At 44.1% G+C, this 18819-nt stretch overlaps 1 protein-coding gene across 1 annotated transcript in view; it reads right to left on the bottom strand.

Annotated features, from left to right (window-relative positions):
• KIAA0319L (KIAA0319 like) overlaps positions 1 to 17710 on the bottom strand; it is a 29000-nt gene extending 11290 nt beyond the window's left edge. The window contains exons 1-9 of the mRNA XM_005428295.3: positions 17522 to 17710; positions 13053 to 13705; positions 7836 to 8109; positions 5190 to 5291; positions 4269 to 4366; positions 3048 to 3135; positions 1983 to 2075; positions 1279 to 1411; positions 189 to 417 (exon numbers count right to left, since the gene is read on the bottom strand). Of these exons, the coding sequence (XP_005428352.1) occupies positions 189 to 417; positions 1279 to 1411; positions 1983 to 2075; positions 3048 to 3135; positions 4269 to 4366; positions 5190 to 5291; positions 7836 to 8109; positions 13053 to 13705; positions 17522 to 17663 (1812 nt within the window). The 5' untranslated portion in view covers positions 17664 to 17710. The remainder of the gene's footprint in view (positions 1 to 188; positions 418 to 1278; positions 1412 to 1982; positions 2076 to 3047; positions 3136 to 4268; positions 4367 to 5189; positions 5292 to 7835; positions 8110 to 13052; positions 13706 to 17521) is intronic.
• Between the last annotated feature and the right edge of the window lie 1109 nt (positions 17711 to 18819).

Here is an 18819-nt window from a genome sequence, read left to right as displayed (position 1 = left end):
TGGTGCACCAGCTCAGCCACTAAACCAACACCAGCTTCACAAGGATTTAACTTTAAGCACATACTTATATCACACATTTGCTCTGTAGGATTCTAAAAGACATTTGCTAACAGTCCATTAAAACTGGTTTGATTATAGATAAAATCCCAGCTAGTGAGCAATCCAGGTGGAACACTGCAGACACTGACCTGCATCTCCATCACCTTCCCTTTGCTGTTGGGGCTCAGCAGCCACTCGTAGCTGACGATGCTGTGGTCGTCCGTGCTCTGGTTGCCATAGAGAGTGATGGAGTTCTGGGGCAGGGTGATCACCTGGTTTGGGCCAGCATTGGCCACTGGAGGATAATCCACTGCCTTCTTCACAGTCAGGTTGGCAGTGGTGGAGTTGCTGGCACCATCTGAGTCCACAACTGTTAGACTGAAGAGGGAAATAAGAAGTGAAAGCACTGAAGAGTGATGATGACCAAAGCTGAAAACAGCCTTTCCTGAATAGAAACTTCCTCCAAATGTCCAATTATCAGCCTCAAAGTGATGCAAGGAATTCAACAGTCACATCCATCTCTCACTTGAAATCGAACAACCAGTTCCAAGGTGAAACACAGAAGTGCATTACTAACCCACAAGTGGCCTGGACACAGCACATCTCCTCAGGTAGGCTGGTACCACAAAACACAACTGCTTTCTTCTAAATCTAGACCTGAACATGGATCTGATTAGTTTATGCCAACTGCTTAACAAGAAAGCAGTGCTCATTAAGAGGTACTCTAGGTTATTTCACTTTAAATAGATTTGCTGATGCAGTGATGGACATCACACCAAAATACAGGCCAAAGGAAAATCACAGGACAAATACAAAAGTAAAATCAGCTCCCACCTTTTGCCAAGGTTGTGTATCAACCCATTAGACCTCATTCACTTATCTGAGACAAACACATTGCATTTAAAAACTGGATTTCAAGACTGCATTTCTTCCTAAGCCTTTACCCAAAGAGTTTAGATTTGACATTTCAAGAGACATTTTGTAGCACTGACAGACCAGCCATCATCTTAACCAGGGCTACAAGTCAAGAATAAGAAGTAGCTGGACAGCTTATCTCTCCTGAAGTGCAAAGCTACAAAACTACTTGAAAGTGTAGGAGTGGAGAAAGGGAACATCACAAAATGGAGTTCTCTCCATGCTTTGTGTTGGGTTTTTTTAAACCAGATAAACACTTCAGGAATCTCATATATTTCACTCTTAAGGGATGAGAACTGATGGACTCTGCAAGGTGTGACCTACCTGAAAGTGTAATTCCCAGGTACCAGGTTGGTCAGTCTCAGTATGGGAGTGTCACTGGAAACCTTCTCCTCCCTCAGGGGACCCTTCAGCTCTTCCCAGTGGTAGCTGATAATTTTATCATCATCAGTGCTTTCTGTTTCAGTAATGGAGGAAAACACACACACACAAAGAGTTGGAAAATGCTGCTTCACAGATTCCAGTGGTCAATCCCTACTTCTGCCCTGGGCTTAGTAGGCAAAGGTATTTTTAGTTGAAGCCCAGAGTCTCTGTTATGCTCAGGCACCCAAACTGTAACAAATCAATGCTAGCTGGGGCTAAGACAACCTGAATTTGTATAAAGGAACTCCTGAAAAGCTCTAGTGCAGGCCAGGATCACTGAAGGTGTCCTGTCAGTAACTTACACATTTGAAGTTTAGCCAAGAGCCCAGTAATTTTGACTGACAGTAATTATTTTTTTTATTCTGAGCAGCAACCTTGAGATCTTTTCCTTTTTTAGGAGACTGGCTCAGGCCAGTGCCCTTCAAAAGGAACATGGAGAGGTGCTGCTGTGTGTGTTCTGTTCTCCTGGCCAGAGAGGCTAATTCTTTTCACTGAACTGTGTTTGACAGTGTCACTGTTTCTCTTAAACTTTATGCAAAAGGCCAGCCCAGGACCAAACACAAAGCCCCCTGCTGGATGCTGCACTAAAACCTGCAGGTACTCACTGCTGCCGTCGATAAGAGTGGAAATGGTTGGCAGGGAGATCTCCTGGAACGGTGGGGACACAATGGCAACAGGAGGCTGATTCACCCGGGGCTCTGCAACAACAACTCAGCTGTTACCATCACACTACAGGCAGAAAGCCCTGGCCAAAAAACTGCAAAACTATCAGCAACAGTGATTTGTGCTTCCAGCATGTTCTACACCAGTTTGGGGAATCAGTGCTACCAAAAGGGGGTCCAAACAGTGTGGGGGTGAACAGCCAGCACATCAGTGCTCTGGGAAGGCTGCACTGAATCAGTTTTTCCCTACTGGGTCAAGCACCTACAGCTTCTTGCCACAGTGTGGCTGCTGCTCTGAAAAGTGAAGGATTTTGGTGCATGCTGCCAGCTGCAAAGTCACTGCTTATAAGGAAATGAGCAGCCACAGCACCCAGAAGACCAGCCACACATTCTTGCTAATTTAGGGAGTGCAGGAGCCCTTCTTTGCCCACAAAGCTTGTACAAGAAGTCTTGCTGAAGACTGCAAAATGAAGGTGTTTTATTGCCACCTGTGGTTGTCTCTTTACACAGGCCACATAAAAAGTGAGGCAGCACAAGATGCTGCATCTCCACCAGCTCATCTGCAAACCATGTCTTACAATAGGGAATGAGATTTGGCTTAACCTGCCTGTGGTTAGGAATGATATTCCTTATGGACAGGAAAGAAAGGAACCTCCAAAGGAGGCTTCTCTTCAGTTTTTGCTCTGCTGCTGTAAGCTTTTTGTCAGACTGCAGCTAGTTTTTATGGATGCAGTGGCCTTTCAGGGTGAGATGTTTGCTGAGCACTTCCCTATCAGGGTTAGAGCTCTTTTATCAAGTGGTTGGGTTGATACAGTACAGCAAAAATAGCTGTGTGTTAGCAATAGCTTCCAATCTCAGGAAATTATTTAATATATGTTATACACATGCTGCAAGTTCACAGCACAATGGACTATCACCACACCAAACCAAATAATCTAACCCATGGTACAGTTGCCTTGGCTTGTCAGAGATGGGTGAAGTCAAGGAAAATCCAACCCCAGCACTCACTTGGATTCACTGTTACATTCACATATCCCTCTCCATGAGCATTTTCCCCATCCACAACGACTTTGAACTCGTACAGGCCAACAGTAAGCTGGAAACAAACACAAAGGATTATTTACCTACAGGTTGGTGGCACCTTGTCAGGACCCATTGGAAGGTCAAGTTCCTGTGCTTTGGCACAGGAGCACCCAGGTAATTGTGCTTCAGCCTCTGCATACACAGCAAAGGAGGGTTTCCAGGCCAAAATGGCATTACAGGTATTTTAGTTTACAAAGGCTATGCAGAAACCAAAGACTCGTATTTCTCTCTGCCACAGGATTGTCAGTCAAGCTTTATTTTCCAGCAACAAAAGGCAAACAGGAGAGAGATAATAGAGATTAGTTCAGGTTGTCCAGCCACAGGAATCTGAGCTAGCAGATTGCATTTGAGGTGAAAAAGGCTGCATGTAAGAAGAAAATCTCTTCTTGTGTGTTTTTATAAATGCAAGTGTTTCTTCTTTTCCTTCTAGGTGACATGAGCCAAGCAGTCACCTCTTCACCATCCACTATTGAGCCAAAATGAGAGAGGTGCTGGATAACAATCTTGACACCCAAAAGGCTGAAACCCTGACAGAGACCTGCACACTCCTTTCCAAAGGTTTGGCTCTGCATGATATCCTTACTAAAAAGCCTGTAGATTTTTTTCTGAGTGCAGTAGAATCCAGGCTGCTCATAGGAATGTCTCAAGTACAGAACTGTATATTCACAGTACTTAGAGTCATTTCCTTGTTAAGAATCCCCATGTGCAGGACCTGGGAACCCTTTCCCTGTTAGAGCTTGTCTAAGAGCAGCAGTCAGGGACATGCCATGAGATATTGCAGGGCTCTTGTTAATGGAAGCAGCAAGACCCTCTTTTAGTGGGCAGTACAAGGCTCAGACTACCACACTCCTCCAGGAATATTCCCACCCCTTGTTACTGTTAAATTGTGCCATTTGTGTGCCTTGTCACACTGCTTGTAGGCAGCTTGTACCTCCTGAAATCAATTTCTTCCTTCCCTCGTGCCAGATCAATCTCCTTTTTCTAAGAGCCTCAGAAGAGGACTTGCAGTCCAATGTTGGCTGCCTGCCCATCATGCAATTTCCTGTTCATCCTGAAATCCCACACAAGTCTCTCCTGGCTGCTGGGGTCCCAATCTTCTCCACTTGGCATTTAACACAACAGGATAGGAAGTAGCCAAAGCTTTACCTTAGACAACTTCAGGGTCTGGGAGTGCTTCTCTGCCATTACTCCACTGTAGTCTTTTGGATGAGTTATCAGCTCCCACTCATAGGAATATGTGGTTCCTTAAACAAAAAGAAAAGGTCCAGATGTTTGTTTTCAAAGCCTGTCTTTCTGCCATGCTAAAGAACTGCAAAGGTATTAAACATTTACAAGGCACATTCTGCTGCACTGTGGAGAAATGAGACAGCTTGGGCTGTGGCTTTTTGGGAATATACCCAGGAAAAGAGACAATCTGTGCTTCTGAACTCATTTACTCTGAAATCAAAACCCATCTTTCAGCCTCCAAGGCAATAAAGAGCTTTGGAACAATCACAGCTCCAGGATAATAAGAGAGAAAAGCCTTATCACATCCTCAGATCCTAAAGACACAGGAATACCAATTTTTGAACAGGAATTAATCAATCCCTGCTGCCCACAACATGGTACACACCTGCCTCTACAACTCCCACTGCCACAGTGGACAGAGTTAAGATAAGAACTTTAAAAATACCTGCCAACAATTTGCATGATTAAATGAATGTGTTTCTAAGCAGGCAAATACCCCAATTCAGATTTTGATCACTTGTTAATACAGCTCAGTTCCTATCAGCAAATATCAAGAACAGATGCTGAAAGTCCAATTCTTCCTCACACACCACCCTGAGAATGTGCCATCTCTTCCCACAATCTCCCAAATCCACTGGCTTTGTAGCACTTCCCATTTTTTGTGCCTCACTATTTTCTCTGAGAGGCAGCACAAAGCAATAGCGAGTATGAAAAATTCCCACAGGAAAGTGCTCTCTGACAAAAGACATTTTCAAGACTGCCCTTATTACATGCCATACATAATGACTGTTTGCCTTTTCACATCCCAAGCCCTTAGCAGAATTCCCAGGGAAGCTTTACCAGGTGGTGGTTCAGGAAGCACAAATGCATTCAGCTGAACTTCATTCTTTGGCAGGGTCACTTCAACACTGTCTCCAGCAGAAACCACCAGCTCCTTCATAGCTGGAAGGGACAAACACAGAGTTGGAGAGGAACAGGGGGTAAAGAAAACCCACCTTGGTTTCAGTTCATGGAATAAACCCCAGCTACAAATGATGATGTATTTTGTAAACATCCTGCTCCTCAAGAGCCCTCCCATTTCCAGTTTTGCTCTCCTTGTCAATGTAAAAGCACTAACGGGGGTTTACAATTTTTAGACAAGCCCAAAATTACTCAGTCACCTCTCTTCTTGCAGATACTGTGCTGAAACACTTGGGCCCTGCACAAGGAGTCTCCTCACCCAGGTCCAGCAGGATGGGAAGGGTTTTCCATGACAGCTTTTTGGCACAGAACTCAGCTGCAGGCTCATGGCACAGCAAGACAAACACTGCTACTTCCAAACTGCAATTCCAGAGCTTCACAAATATATAAAGAATCCACAGAATTTCTTTTTTGAAAAATTGCTTGAGGGCTAAGAGAATTTTTTTTAACTTGCATAGCTGCCACACTGAGTATGGAAGCTCAAGATACAAACTTGGTCCTTTTATTTGTATTTTCTTTTCCACCCCCGCTCAAGAATTTTCTTGCCATTCCATTTCAAATAAACTGACAGGTTCCTTTTAAAAACTACAGGATAACCTTGAAAACTGTAGCCAGGGACATACTTTTTTCTGCTTTTTATTAGCATTAAGATAACCAGAAAGTTCAACACATTTCTTAAAAACACCTCTTGGCCTCCTCATCTCTCTCTTCCCTTCCCATTTGCTTTATATTTGTCTTTTTATTATTGGACCTGGGAATTATGCATAGAAAATATTCATTCTTTAGTTTGACCCTGTCAAAGACAGTGTTTCAGAGGTATGCACAAAAAATCCATATTAAAAAAATGGGAAAAAGGGACCTTAGACATTCTGCTATTTTCCCACCTTTATTATCTATTATTTATCTATCTTCCAATTTTAATAGCTAGGGGAATCAACCACCTTTTTTTTTCCCTCTCTCAAATACTCCATCAATCTTTCACCTTCAAAGAGTTCCAAGGCAAAAAGCAATAAGACCTCATTAGGAAATAATAAAAACAAAATCCAGAAAAACAGACAAAAAACCTTGGAAAAACTACTCTTTACATCATCTTTGCATTGGTTAGGAGAACCAGGAGGCCCTGGCTATGTTAGTCTTCCCAGACAAACCAATGAAGATGTCTAAAGCATATTTTCCAGTTTTAGGTGGGGTAAGCCCTTAAAAAAATATTAAAAAAAAATTAACTTGTCAGCACAAGCAGCCAATGAGCTTCCTGCCAAAACCATCTTTGGATGCAGTGCTTCCCTTACACTTTCCATTTGTTCCCTTGTAAGGGAAAGGCACCCTAAATTCAAAAGAATTTCAGCAGTGAATGTTTCAGCACAGTGGCTGAAGTGAATTCTGAGACAGCACACGAGCAGTACACGCCATTCCCTGTGTGCAGCCACCCCTCCAGGGAGAGCTGCCAGCCTGGCTCAGGGAACAGAGCTGCCAAAGGGCATTTTGGCCTTTGTGCACTTCCAACAGTCTGTTTTAGGAAATACCAGTGTGAACAGAAACATCAGCATGCTGCAGAGCAAAGCATGGGCTACCAGCCAAGTACACTGTTCTCCACGGCTGAACTGCGCAGTGACACTTCAGGGACACAAAAGAATCAGTTACACCCTTTTTTGAGCACACATTAAGATTTCTGCTCGATTTGATGGATAGCACTGTGCCAAGGCTACTGGAAAAACACTTCCCAGGACTCTGCCCTGCATCACATCTCAGCCTTCACTTGGGGAACTAAGATACCCTCATTAATTCCCAGCTGTCCTCACATGCAATGGGCACATGCAGATTTCTGCTGCTCATATCCCATTCCAGAGCTCAGGAATTACTGGGATCCAACAGCACATGTGCTGACACAGATGCCTCAGTATTTTGTCCAAGTTACCATAATTATCTATACATTTTAATATATATTTTAGACATAGATTATATTACATATATATAATATATATAAAGCATGTATAAAATATATACTAAAATATATAGATAATTATGGTACCTTGGCCAAAATACTGAGGCATCTGTGTCAGCACATGTGCTGTTGGATCCCAGTAATTCCTGAGCTCTGGAATGGGATATGAGCAGCAGAAATCTGCATGTGCCCATTGCATGTGAGGACAGCTGGGAATTAATGAGGGTATCTTAGTTCCCCAAGTGAAGGCTGAGATGTGATGCAGGGCAGAGTCCTGGGAAGTGTTTTTCCAGTAGCCTTGGCACAGTGCTATCCATCAAATCGAGCAGAAATCTTAATGTGTGCTCAAAAAAGGGTGTAACTGATTCTTTTGTGTCCCTGAAGTGTCACTGCGTAGATAGATAGATAGATAGATAGATAGATAGATGATAGATAGATAGATAGATAGATATAGATAATTATGGTACCTTGATACCATATATTTATAGATATATTTATAATATATCTATATATATTTTTCCAGACTGCTGTGGCTTGAAAAAGCCTGAGCAGGTGATATTTGCTGGAGCCCTGCATATCCTCACCTGGAGTGGTGGCAGCAGTGCTTGGGGCTGCAGCAGTGCTGCTCTGGGCTGTAGTGACACTGCCATTTGTGGGCACTCCACTGGGCACAGAAGTCTCTGCTTGTGCCTTTGCTGTGCTTTTCACTGGCACAGGGCTGGCTGTGGGAAGCTGAGGGTGGGCATCATCAGGCTGCCCAGGCTGCTCAGTCTTCCCTGGAGCTGTCAAGTCCAGTGCCACAGGGCTGGAGAACGTAGCCAGCACTGATGATTCTGGTGCAGATGTTCCCGTGTGGATCTGGAAAGGAAGAAATTGTCTGAGTTTGATCTGAACACTGAATGGCAGTTTTAAGTTGCCTTTCTCCTCCTCCACAGTTAGGGAGGCTGAAAAATCCCTGGTTTGTTTTTACAGAAATTTTCCCCTTCTCTCTTCTGAAGTTTTTCCATGTTCTTCCTCCAGAGCAGTAATTTCTACCCCAGCTGAACACCAGTTAACACCAGATTTAGCTACAGCATTTACCAAGGCTGTTGATATGGCAAATATAAGAGAAGATCCAGGTTCAAAACTGCAGTGAGTGAAGCTAAAAGAACAGAAAGGTGGGATAAGACAGACCCTGAAGACAGGGGCACAAATTGGGGTTCATTTACTCTGGCTGTGATTTCCTTTTCCTGAAGCCATGCAGTTGGCCAGCATGAAGCAGGAGGATTGCAGTGGCATTTTTATGTAATAACTGAATTGTTACAGCAAGAGGAAATTTATTTTGGAATCACTCCTCAAAGCAAGGTGAGCTGACACACACAGCTCCCTGCGTGCCTGCCCCAGGAGATGCTGCTGGGCAGGGAAAGGAGCTGGAGGGCACAAAGTCTGCTCACATCCACACAGGATGAGCCACTTGATTGAAAATAATCAGAATGGCAGGAACAATTTCCTTTCTTTCATCAGAAAATTCCTTTTACCTAGCCCCATTCCAGTTCCCAGCCAGCCAGGCCATACCCCTGACAATTTTCCCTCCACCATGTGAAGTCCATGTGTGTCGCACATTCTTTTTTTTAGCTAACTCTATTTTGAGAATATCTGCTAAATATTTTAAAAGGAGCAATTTACCATCTTTGACTCAGAAAGTGCTAGATTTCCCACCACTACTGCCCATTAGAGGAGTGATTAAAAGCTCATATTGGAGGAAATATACTCAATATACTTTTAGACCATGCTGTTGGCATTCAGTCCAGGAAACAGGAGCTGGGAAAACACTCCAGACCATGGTGGGCAACATCCTTGTCAGTAAATGGGCTGGGCTTTAGAAAACCCTAAATGTTGGTTGTAAAAATAAAGCTGTGCAGCCCACACTGAACAACCAGCCAAGCCAGGAGCAGCAGTGAAGGCACTGAGGGCTTCTCTGCAAGGTTTTTGTTTCAGCCTTGGGCAAATAATTTCCTGTCACCATATCTCAGCTCCCTTTGCTCACAGAATGTAAAACAATTGTTTGATTAACATCTGAGCTTTATGCACCAAGAAATCAAACACTATTTGTTGGTGTTACAGACATAAGCTGTCTTCCTTTATTTGGTTACTTATGGGCTTACTTAAACAGAAGTATGGATTCTTTGGAATCCATGCAGGAAAAATCTGGCATGCTGCTCTTCCTCAGTGGCCCCAGGACAGCTGGATGTCCCAAGCTGTATCATCTGCCACCCACTGATAACTGCAAAGGGTACTGACTCCCTTTCCTCAAGATAAAGTTTGAAATGCTGGCAGAAGAAAGAGGGAACAGCCAGGCAGGAACCCAAGTGAGACAGACTCTTTAGGAAAGGCACAGGAGCAGAATGTTCCCATGACTTCCTACCACTATGGGAAACAACTTTTTGCTTCTCAAGAATCAACCCAGAAGGGTCACAAGAACAAGAGCCACAAAAAACAAACAGGAGATCCACATTCACCTGCAGGCCACAGCAGAGTCCCCACTTTGCCTGGTAATATTTCCAGTGAGCTGAATGCTTTCTTGACTCACTTTTAATTCCCAAAAAAACCCCACTTTACAGTTAAGAGAGATCCTCTTCCTTCCAAAAATCTTCAGGATGAATTGACAGCCAAATGTCTGTGGAGAGCTGGAATTAGATAAGCTTTGCCTGGGGCAACACAACAGTCAAAAATGCTTCTAATGCTTGCAAGCTGAGACATTTCTTATCTTTGCTCCATAACTCTGAATTCTTTAAAGCAAAGAACAGATTATTTCATTCTTGGGGATAAATGACAAGGAGACTAGAAGTTTGCCAGCTGTCCTATCTTATTAGCTTAGAAAATAGAGAGGAGTGACACATTGGCCTGAGTCAACACAGGAGCCTCAGACAATTTTGATTCCACCCCTAAATGCCTTTGGCCTGAGACAAATACCCAGTGTCCTTGTCTGAGAGTCCCATGTGGTAGAGGGACTAGAGCAGCCCTGTGAATCAGAATTCACACTGAGCCCAAGTTACTTGAGAGAAAAACACCTCTGTCCTGGAAATTCTATTTTTTAATTTAAATAGGCCTGGTCTGAATTTACAAAATGGGCTCTTTTCAGCTTAGATGGTTTCCTTGCTGTCTGCAGTAAGTGCCACATCTGTGAAGACTCTTAAGACACTAAAATGTAGATAATGTCAGAAACCATTACAGAGTTAGTGCTGGTGGTAAAGAGAGACATTTCCTTGTTCCTTGTGGATGGAAAGCACCCAGCACTTGCAGGAAGTGTGACAGCAAGAGCCAAACAGTGGGCTTGATATGAGGGCAGGAATGAGTTCTCTGGCTCTGTTGCAACACTCCTGCTCCAGCCTTTCCCAGTCTGTCTGCAGAGCTGCTGCAGTGCTGCAGCATCCCTGCTCATCAGCAGTGCTACAGTTAAATACTTCTCCTGACTGGCTATTAAACGTGTGGCTATATTTTAAAATTGACAAGGAATTTTACAACAAGACAGAAAAAAAATGGTGCCTGGAAAATGTCACTCACTTTAATGAAAAAGTACCAATCTCCCTTAGTTAAGGGCTGATGAGCAGGATGCACTGTGGTTTATCCTGGTTCCACAGCATGGATACAGTAAAACCAGAAATTAATGCTCAGTGCACATTAGCAAATGCCATTGCAGATGGCTGTGGAGCCATCAGAACTGCAAGAGGAAAATTAAAACCCACAGAGGCAATGTTTTCCCAAAACTATCATTTTCCTTCTCTCTGAGCCTGCAAAAGCAAAGGAGAAGATTTACCTTCCATACATTGAATGCTCAGCAGCAGCAGAGGAGAAAAAGCACTTTGATTTCAAATATCCTTTCCTACTTCAGGTGTTTGATGCTCTCAGGTGTGAACAGCCAGTACTGCCCCCATCTTCCATCCCTTCCTAAACAACAGCATGAAACACCCAACCATGTGCTCCATGGATTGGGCCAAATGTAGCCCAGAAATTCTATTGATTTCAGCATGGGTGTAACTTTACTTTGGTCCCAGCTTGGAATACCTCCCTCCTGGAAGGTCTGGCCACGTCCCAGGAACACAGCCCCCAGTGTTTTATCCTTGGCTCACATTAAACTGCTCTTGGATTTGAAGTGCAAGGACAGCTGCAGAGCTGGCTTTGCATTTTGCAGGTGAAGTTGGATGGTTCAATAATCCTAGAATTAGCCCAGGTGGATATTTTAATTCTTCCTTCTCCTCAAAAACTCCATCCTAAACCTCAAAAATGCAAATGCCAGGAATTCCATCACATCACTCTATTTTTGTAGAATGTTTTTAATTTTTATTTTTAAGAATTTGCATTTGGTTAAGAGCCATGGACTTTCCTATTAGCAAAAATCATCAAGGAGAATAAAAACCTTTCCTCAGCACACATCCAACAGTGCACATTAATGACAATGGGAGCAATTCCTAAAGATGGGAAATCCTGCTTGTTCAGCAACATTCAGAAGCTGATTAATCAGTGTAATTTAATATTTGCAACCAGTTTACTAGACACACGTTGGACAGTAATAGAAGGATAACCTGGAAAGCAAAACTGCAAAAAGAACAAGCAGGGAGATGTAAAAGCTGTTCCCCAAGAGCAAGAGAAAACATTTAAAGAGTGGCTGCAAAGACATCTCCTCACATGTATGACAGCTGAGAGAATGGGGTCACCATGCTCAGCTCAGCTCCTAGGAGGAGGAAAGAACAGGGAGGGTGGAAATGCTGCAGCATTGCAGGGGAGAGAGAAATCTGAGCTCAAGTCAGCCTCAGATGCTGGGGGGGTTCTGGAAAATCAACCATTTGTCAGGTTTTAGCGCCTGGTTTCACGTGTCACCCTGGCTGCCCAGGAGCTCCCAGCAGTGCCCCTTGGCTGCTCGCCACATCCTGCTCCAGGGTGGTGGCTCAGGCAGTCACAGCCCTACCTGCAACCAGGATTTGAAAAAGTCAGTCATTTCCAGAACCAGAGGCACCAGTTTGTACAAAGCCAAATCCCTGAAACGTGGCAAAAGCTATTTCAGGAGCAGTTTAACAAAGTAGAATTATATTTCGCCATCAGGAGTGCACAAGAATTTTTGAGATAAGGCTCAAAAAAATCATTTGCAGATGTAAAAATACAAACATCACTTAACAATTCAAATGTGCCAAATTCTCTGTAACATCATGATGTACTGGCTTAACACTGTATGTATTTGGAGTAGAGACTAAACTGATTTCATTCACCCAGTGCCAAGGTAAGCTTTGGAGGATTTGAGAAACTGGAGCACTCTTCAAAAAAGAGAACATTTGGAATTTAGATGCCAAATCAAGCAGATTGACATCGCAGTACACTGTGAGCTCTATGCATGACTCTATAAAATAATGAATTTAACTGCCTTGATTCAGTATTTAAATGAAAACAGATTTTTTAATTGTGTGCATTTGAACAGGTACTTTTACAGGGAACAGTTTTCAGCTCCCAGACAATTCCCACTGACAGGTCACCTTTCCTTCTCATCTGGCAAGCACACTGTGTGATTATACAGAGGACAAGCACTATCACAGACTCCATCCTGCCTCACCTTCCCATTTCAACACAGTTTATCCCAGCTAAGAAAAGGGGAGCAAAAAAACCTACCCCAAAACCCAAACAAAATCTCAAACCACTGGTTGTGCCTTGTTGATAGGAGGCTGAAAACTGGTAACCTGAAAAGGTATTCCATCAGTTCCAAGTCAAAAATCAACCTAAAGCCAGACTGAGGAGGGGAACAGCTGTCCCAGACAGCCCCACCCATCACTTACCTGGGGCAAGTCACCATCAGCATCCTGTGACCTGTTCACATTATTGCTCTTAGGAGGGACTGGGCTTCTGAGGTTCAGTTCTCTTGGATTCTGTCCATTTTTCAGCACGTCTTGCTTTTGTTTTTCTTTCTCAGGAGCAGCTCTGTCTGCCACTAAGTGCCTCAGGACCTGATCCTTCAAGCGTTCTGTTTCACTTTGGCTGCTTCTGGAGTTTTCTGCCAGATCCCTTCTCAGGAGCTGCACCTTGTTACCTGCCAACCTCCACTTCTGCAATGATCTCCTCAGTCTTTTCTTCCTCTGGACAGGGATGTCCCAGTCCAACCACTTGTGACTCCAAGTCTTCCCATTACCTTCCATATGGAAGTTTAACAAGTGCTCTGTGCTTTTTGATTTCTTTAAAAACACCAAAACAGAATCTGAAAAGTCAGTCTTGTTGGGCTGACACGTGCCAGGCATGGTGCAGTTCACCTGGATGCACATATTTTCCAAGAACCAAAAGGCATCACAGGTGGGGTGCTGGCAGCAAGTGGTCTGACAGGAGCTCAGAGTGTGGAACCCTTCCAGAAGCTGCAAATGGTGACCTGCCCACGATCTCAAACGGCCACCAAGCAGGATCTTCCCCAGCTCACATTTAGATCCGTTCCAGTTTGCATCTGGGAAAGAGGAGGGAAGAAAAACAGACAATTCTCAGTCCTTTAAAGCAGTGGATAATACATCTCATCACTATTTGGGACACAGGAATAATGCAGGAGAGGGACACAGGAAAGTAAATCTGATTTCTCAGAATCTCTACCTGGCCTCACTATCCAGTACTTACACAGGATTTTAAGGAACAATCTGCTCCTCCTACCTAAGCCACCATCACCCTTTCCAACAGGGATGGAGAAGCAGAAGTGAAGACAGAAATGTTCCTGTTTCAGAGGAGCCCATAATGCCCACACTGAGCAGCTGGACCAAGGTCACACAGCAAGTTCAGAGCCAGAAATTAAACCCCAAAATCCCAAGCACAGCTCTTTAATCAGTTATGGCCTTGCCTCTCTGCCCATAGTCTGCCTAGAAAGAAAACACTGCACACAGTGACACTGGCTTGGTGCACAGTACAGAGGCATTTTTAACTCTTCCATGCTGATATTTGACATCAGTTGCTTATTCTGACTGAATTTGCTCCACTTGGGAAGTTGTTAACAGTCTCTAGAAAAGAGCTCTGCAAGGCAAAGCCTTGTCACCCACCTGCCATAGTGTTTTTGATTAAAAACCCTCAAACATTTGACATAATTTCAGTTAAGAGTCAAGTCACTTCAGGTCTCAGCTCTGCAGTAAAGCAGCAACTGCTTTGCATATGGATTCTTTTTTTCTTAGCATGAAAATTTTGAGTGCTTGCAGGGATCAATGGATTAAAGGCTTCCAAAATTCAGAGCTCTGCAGATTAAGGACTCCCTAAAAATAGCCTAATGACCTATGGGACTGTTACACTGTGCTGTGTTCAGCATCCAAGCAATAATAGGTCATTGGAAGATTACTTTACAAACAGTGTTGCTGGACTGGGAGCTGTGCAGCTGGAGAATATGCTCCAGATCTGACTCCCTCCCTGTCAAGAATGGAGTTCTTGAACACAACACAAATGGGAAACATTTTTCTCCTTTAAAATAAAGTCTGAATTTAAATTACAATATCCTGATTGAGAATGAACTCGAGTTTAGTGACCAAGTCATGGGGGACAGAGCTCCCTGTGGGTGTCTGAACCCACCACTGTGCAGAAAGGAGAGAAGATCCTCACTTGAGCAATGAAAGGTGTAAAAGAAACTCTGCAAATGTTCAACAGCAAGACAAGTTGACACCAGGATCTTTAAAAACCTCAGCACCCTTGTCACACCTCATCAACACACAGCACTTCCTTGGAGAGAGAGCAGACAGGGAATCTGTGTGCCCAGGGCAACTGCCAGCCCCATCACACCTGAAATGCCAGGACTGCCAGCCCCTGGCACTGTCACAGTCACAGCAGGGACAAGCTCCTGGCACCAACCTGATGGGGCTGGAATTGGAGCAGAATATGGAACGTGTGTACACACCAAACCCATGTGTATGCACACACACTCTCCCCAGACTTGGAGGAACAATAACAAATTGAAGAATTACACCATCCCTGTGAATTTCAACAGGATCTCATCCACTCAGATTTACGTTTTGCCTGTAAAATTCCCTTTCTGTTAAAGGTGAATCACTGTTGCTAATATATCCTGAGCATGAGGGAAATGTGCTGCTTCCCACATTCCTAAAATCCTTCCTCCTCCTCCTCCTCCATCACTGCTCATCCATCTCTCCTCATGTGTCAAGCCTGGCTCACACATACCACTCAAATTAAGGCTTGATATGGAAGCAGTGAAATTCAGCAGCAGTTTCTAGTACCAGGCTTGCAACTGGGGTACACACAGAAGGGGGTACATTTAAAAGAAAAATGTTCCCAGGGAAGATATCCCTTGTGACAAATCACTACATAACACAGGTATTTTATTTATTCATCTCAAGTGTAAAGCCTGGACCCCAGAAACATCTCAGCATGTCAGAGCCATGACTTAGCCTGGATGACACAACACTGCCATGCTGAGAACGTTCTGCTTCTCTTTTAACACACTGCTAAAACAAGATTTGAATAATATTTTGGCTACATTTCATTTCCAGAACTCTGTTAACGGCCACTTGGGACATATTTATTTGAAATTAGCCAGTATGTTTTTCTGAATTGCTGTACATGGACAGCTTAAAACTCAGATAACTCTCAGGAATGACAGAAGTGAACAGGCAACTCCCAGCACGCCAGATGTGAATTTTCCACAGAGACATACTGATTTTCACTTTGCATTTTCAAATTCTATGGCCTTTGCTGGACATCAAACATTCAGACAACTCTACATGCCCTGGGAGAAAACAAAATCTACACTTGCACTCATCTGTGGAAAGCAGGAACATTCCTGAGGATGAGTTCCCTCCTAAGCTCAGCACCACACAAATCACAAGACACCTGCACAGTGGGTGTGCTTAGTCACTTTTCCATACTGTTTTTGTCACATCAGTGGAGAAAACTGCTCTTCCCAGGAACTCAGGAGTTCCTGTCCCAGGGATGCAGCTCACAGCTTTGCTGAGCAGCAGGGGAATGGAACACACAGGAACAGCTTCTATTAATAACTTCAGGTTTACAGACTTGCCCAGGCAGCTAATCCTGCCTGATAGCAGATTAATGATTAAAGGCTTGACTCTGTGGACTTTTCAAACCTGCCACACAGTCAGTCAGTTATGTCAACACAGGCCCCCTTGCGTAACTCCACATGACCACGCTCATTTCTAGGCAGCCATAACTCCTCCTCAGCTTCACAAACTCCGCTGCCTCAGTGACACAAACAAGCCCAAAATAACAAAAACCCTGCAATGGAAAAAATGTCCACATCAGGGTAGCTATGCCCATATAATTATATTTATTTCTGCACACGCAAAAGCTTTAATTTAATGGACTCTTCACTCATTTAACTGTTGATTTGATGATCTCAGAGCTGCACTGTTCCAACCTTAACAATTCTGAGTCCTGGTTTTAACTCTTCCAAGCAGAGCAGCCCTTAAACACACCAACACTGTCTAGAACACCCTCCAGGAGTCTCATAGGAGCTCTAACTCTGAAATTCCAAGAAATTACTAAAGCCAGGAAATGCAGGCAGGAAGCTCAGTTGAAAAGGAAACACTCATCATTCAAACACACAACCCTTAGCAGGAATACAAACACGTTTTTCCAGGGTCTGAATTAGCTGATTAAAATCACACAGCTCATTAGCTTAATTAAATCTGCCACTGGGAACTGTCCAGAAAGGTCCAGTAACACAACAGGGACGCTGCACATGTCCACATAACTGGGAAACAAAGCAAACCAACCCCCTTCCCAAACCAAATATCACACAATTCATTAGAGGAAAACTTCCATCCAAGCCACTGTCTTGGTTATTTACTTGAGCAGGAGGTTGGTTGCTCAAGTTTGAACAGGAAATAAAAAAAACAAACATAACCATTGCCTGTAGGCAAATAAAGACTTCTGACACACTGCTCTTGGGAAGAGCATTAAATATCTTAGGGCTAAAAAACGTTCCTGCCTTTCCAGGTTGCTCTCCTTAAATTAAATTATTTCCAGATTATCACTTGTCCCTTTTGTCCAAAATTAAGGTCAGAAAAAGCTCTCTCTGAGATACAAGCTACACTTTTGAGAGCTCATTCAGTAACTGCTAAGGGTGGTGCTTTGTTTGGTTTGAAAAAAACAACAACTGCTTTGGTTTCTCAGTTAAAAAAACAATTAAAAAGGAAACCAATAAAAAACCAACCCTATAACCAGTAAATCATTTCACTTTTCTCTCAGAGTATTTTAAACACGTAAGAGGGATAAAGACCATAAAAATCCATTTACAGAGTCCCAGAGAGAACAGAAGAGTCACCTGCAGAGGAGCACGAGGCACACAGGCAAGTGCACAGGTAGAACAGCTGCAGAATTCCCAGCTCCCTCACAGCTTTTCCCAGGCAGTATTGGGACAGGAACCGGGTGCTGATGCTGGGCTTGGCTTCCAACCTCTTCTCCATGGCCTTTGTGGGCAGCAGCAGGGTTCTAGAAACACGCAGGGCATGAAACACAAAACATCCTGTGGCAATTGAAACGTTCCTGCACAGATCCAGCGAGAGCGCAAAGTGAACAGAGCATTTGTGGAGGAAAAGGAATGTCTTATCAGCTGTGATTAGTCCAGCTGTTGCTAAGGAACTATCAATGTCTGATACCAGAATGAAATCTGTAGTGGCACAGCTCCCAGTGCTGAGTGCAGAGAGCCTTTCCCTTGTGGTTTGCTCCTCCAGACCCCATTTTTCACCTGATATCACAATAGCTGTCCACTGGTTTCCAAACAGGCATTTAGGAAATTCCAATTTCATATATGCCTGAGGATTGGACACCCAGCAGCAGCACGAGGATAACACAGGCAGGGACAACCCCTGCACATCTGCCTGGAGATGTCACCACAGGCACGTCCGTGCTGGCTGGTGCCAGCCAGAAACAGGGAAATGAGAGCACAGCAACACTGGGAAACTGGCAGCTAACACCCTGGTTTGCTTCTTGTTTTGCCCCACAGGGCAGAGATCACCAAACTTCTCTGCCTTTCTAATGCCAAAGGCTATTTAACAGCCTCATATGCTAATTGAATGCAAATTATCTCTAGGTGATGCGGTAGGAGACCATTAATTATTTCACAGGTAATAAATAGGATCTATTTTAAGGGAGCAATGAAAGCATCATTAGGCACTAAACGGCATTAAATAGGCCAGTTCTGAGAATGCAAAGGGAATGCTGTGACAGGGAATGCAGTGACAGGGAGTGCTACTACAGGGAATGTTGTGATAGGGAATGCTGTGACAGGGAATGCTGCCACAGGGAATGCTGTGACACAGGGAATGCTGTGACACAGGGAATGCTGTGACACAGGGAATGTTGTGAAAGGGAATGCTGTCACACAGGGAATGCTGTCACACAGGGAATGCTGTCACAGGGAACGCTGCCACAGCCGCATCCAGCAGCGCTCCGCAAGCACTCAGAGCTTGTTACCCCTCGAGGAATTGCACTCAACCGGCCGCAGCAGAGCAGGAACAGACACGGGAGGAAAACTTCACGGGGGAGGAGGATGTAAACACGCGCCCGCTCAGCCAACAGGTCCTCGAGGGAACTTTCCGCCGCCCCAGCCCGCGGTGCCCG

Source organism: Geospiza fortis, unplaced genomic scaffold (genome assembly GCF_000277835.1).
Source record: "Geospiza fortis unplaced genomic scaffold, GeoFor_1.0 scaffold289, whole genome shotgun sequence".
In the NCBI taxonomy this organism is placed as follows: domain Eukaryota; kingdom Metazoa; phylum Chordata; class Aves; order Passeriformes; family Thraupidae; genus Geospiza; species Geospiza fortis.
This window is presented reverse-complemented; position numbering and strand designations above follow the sequence as displayed.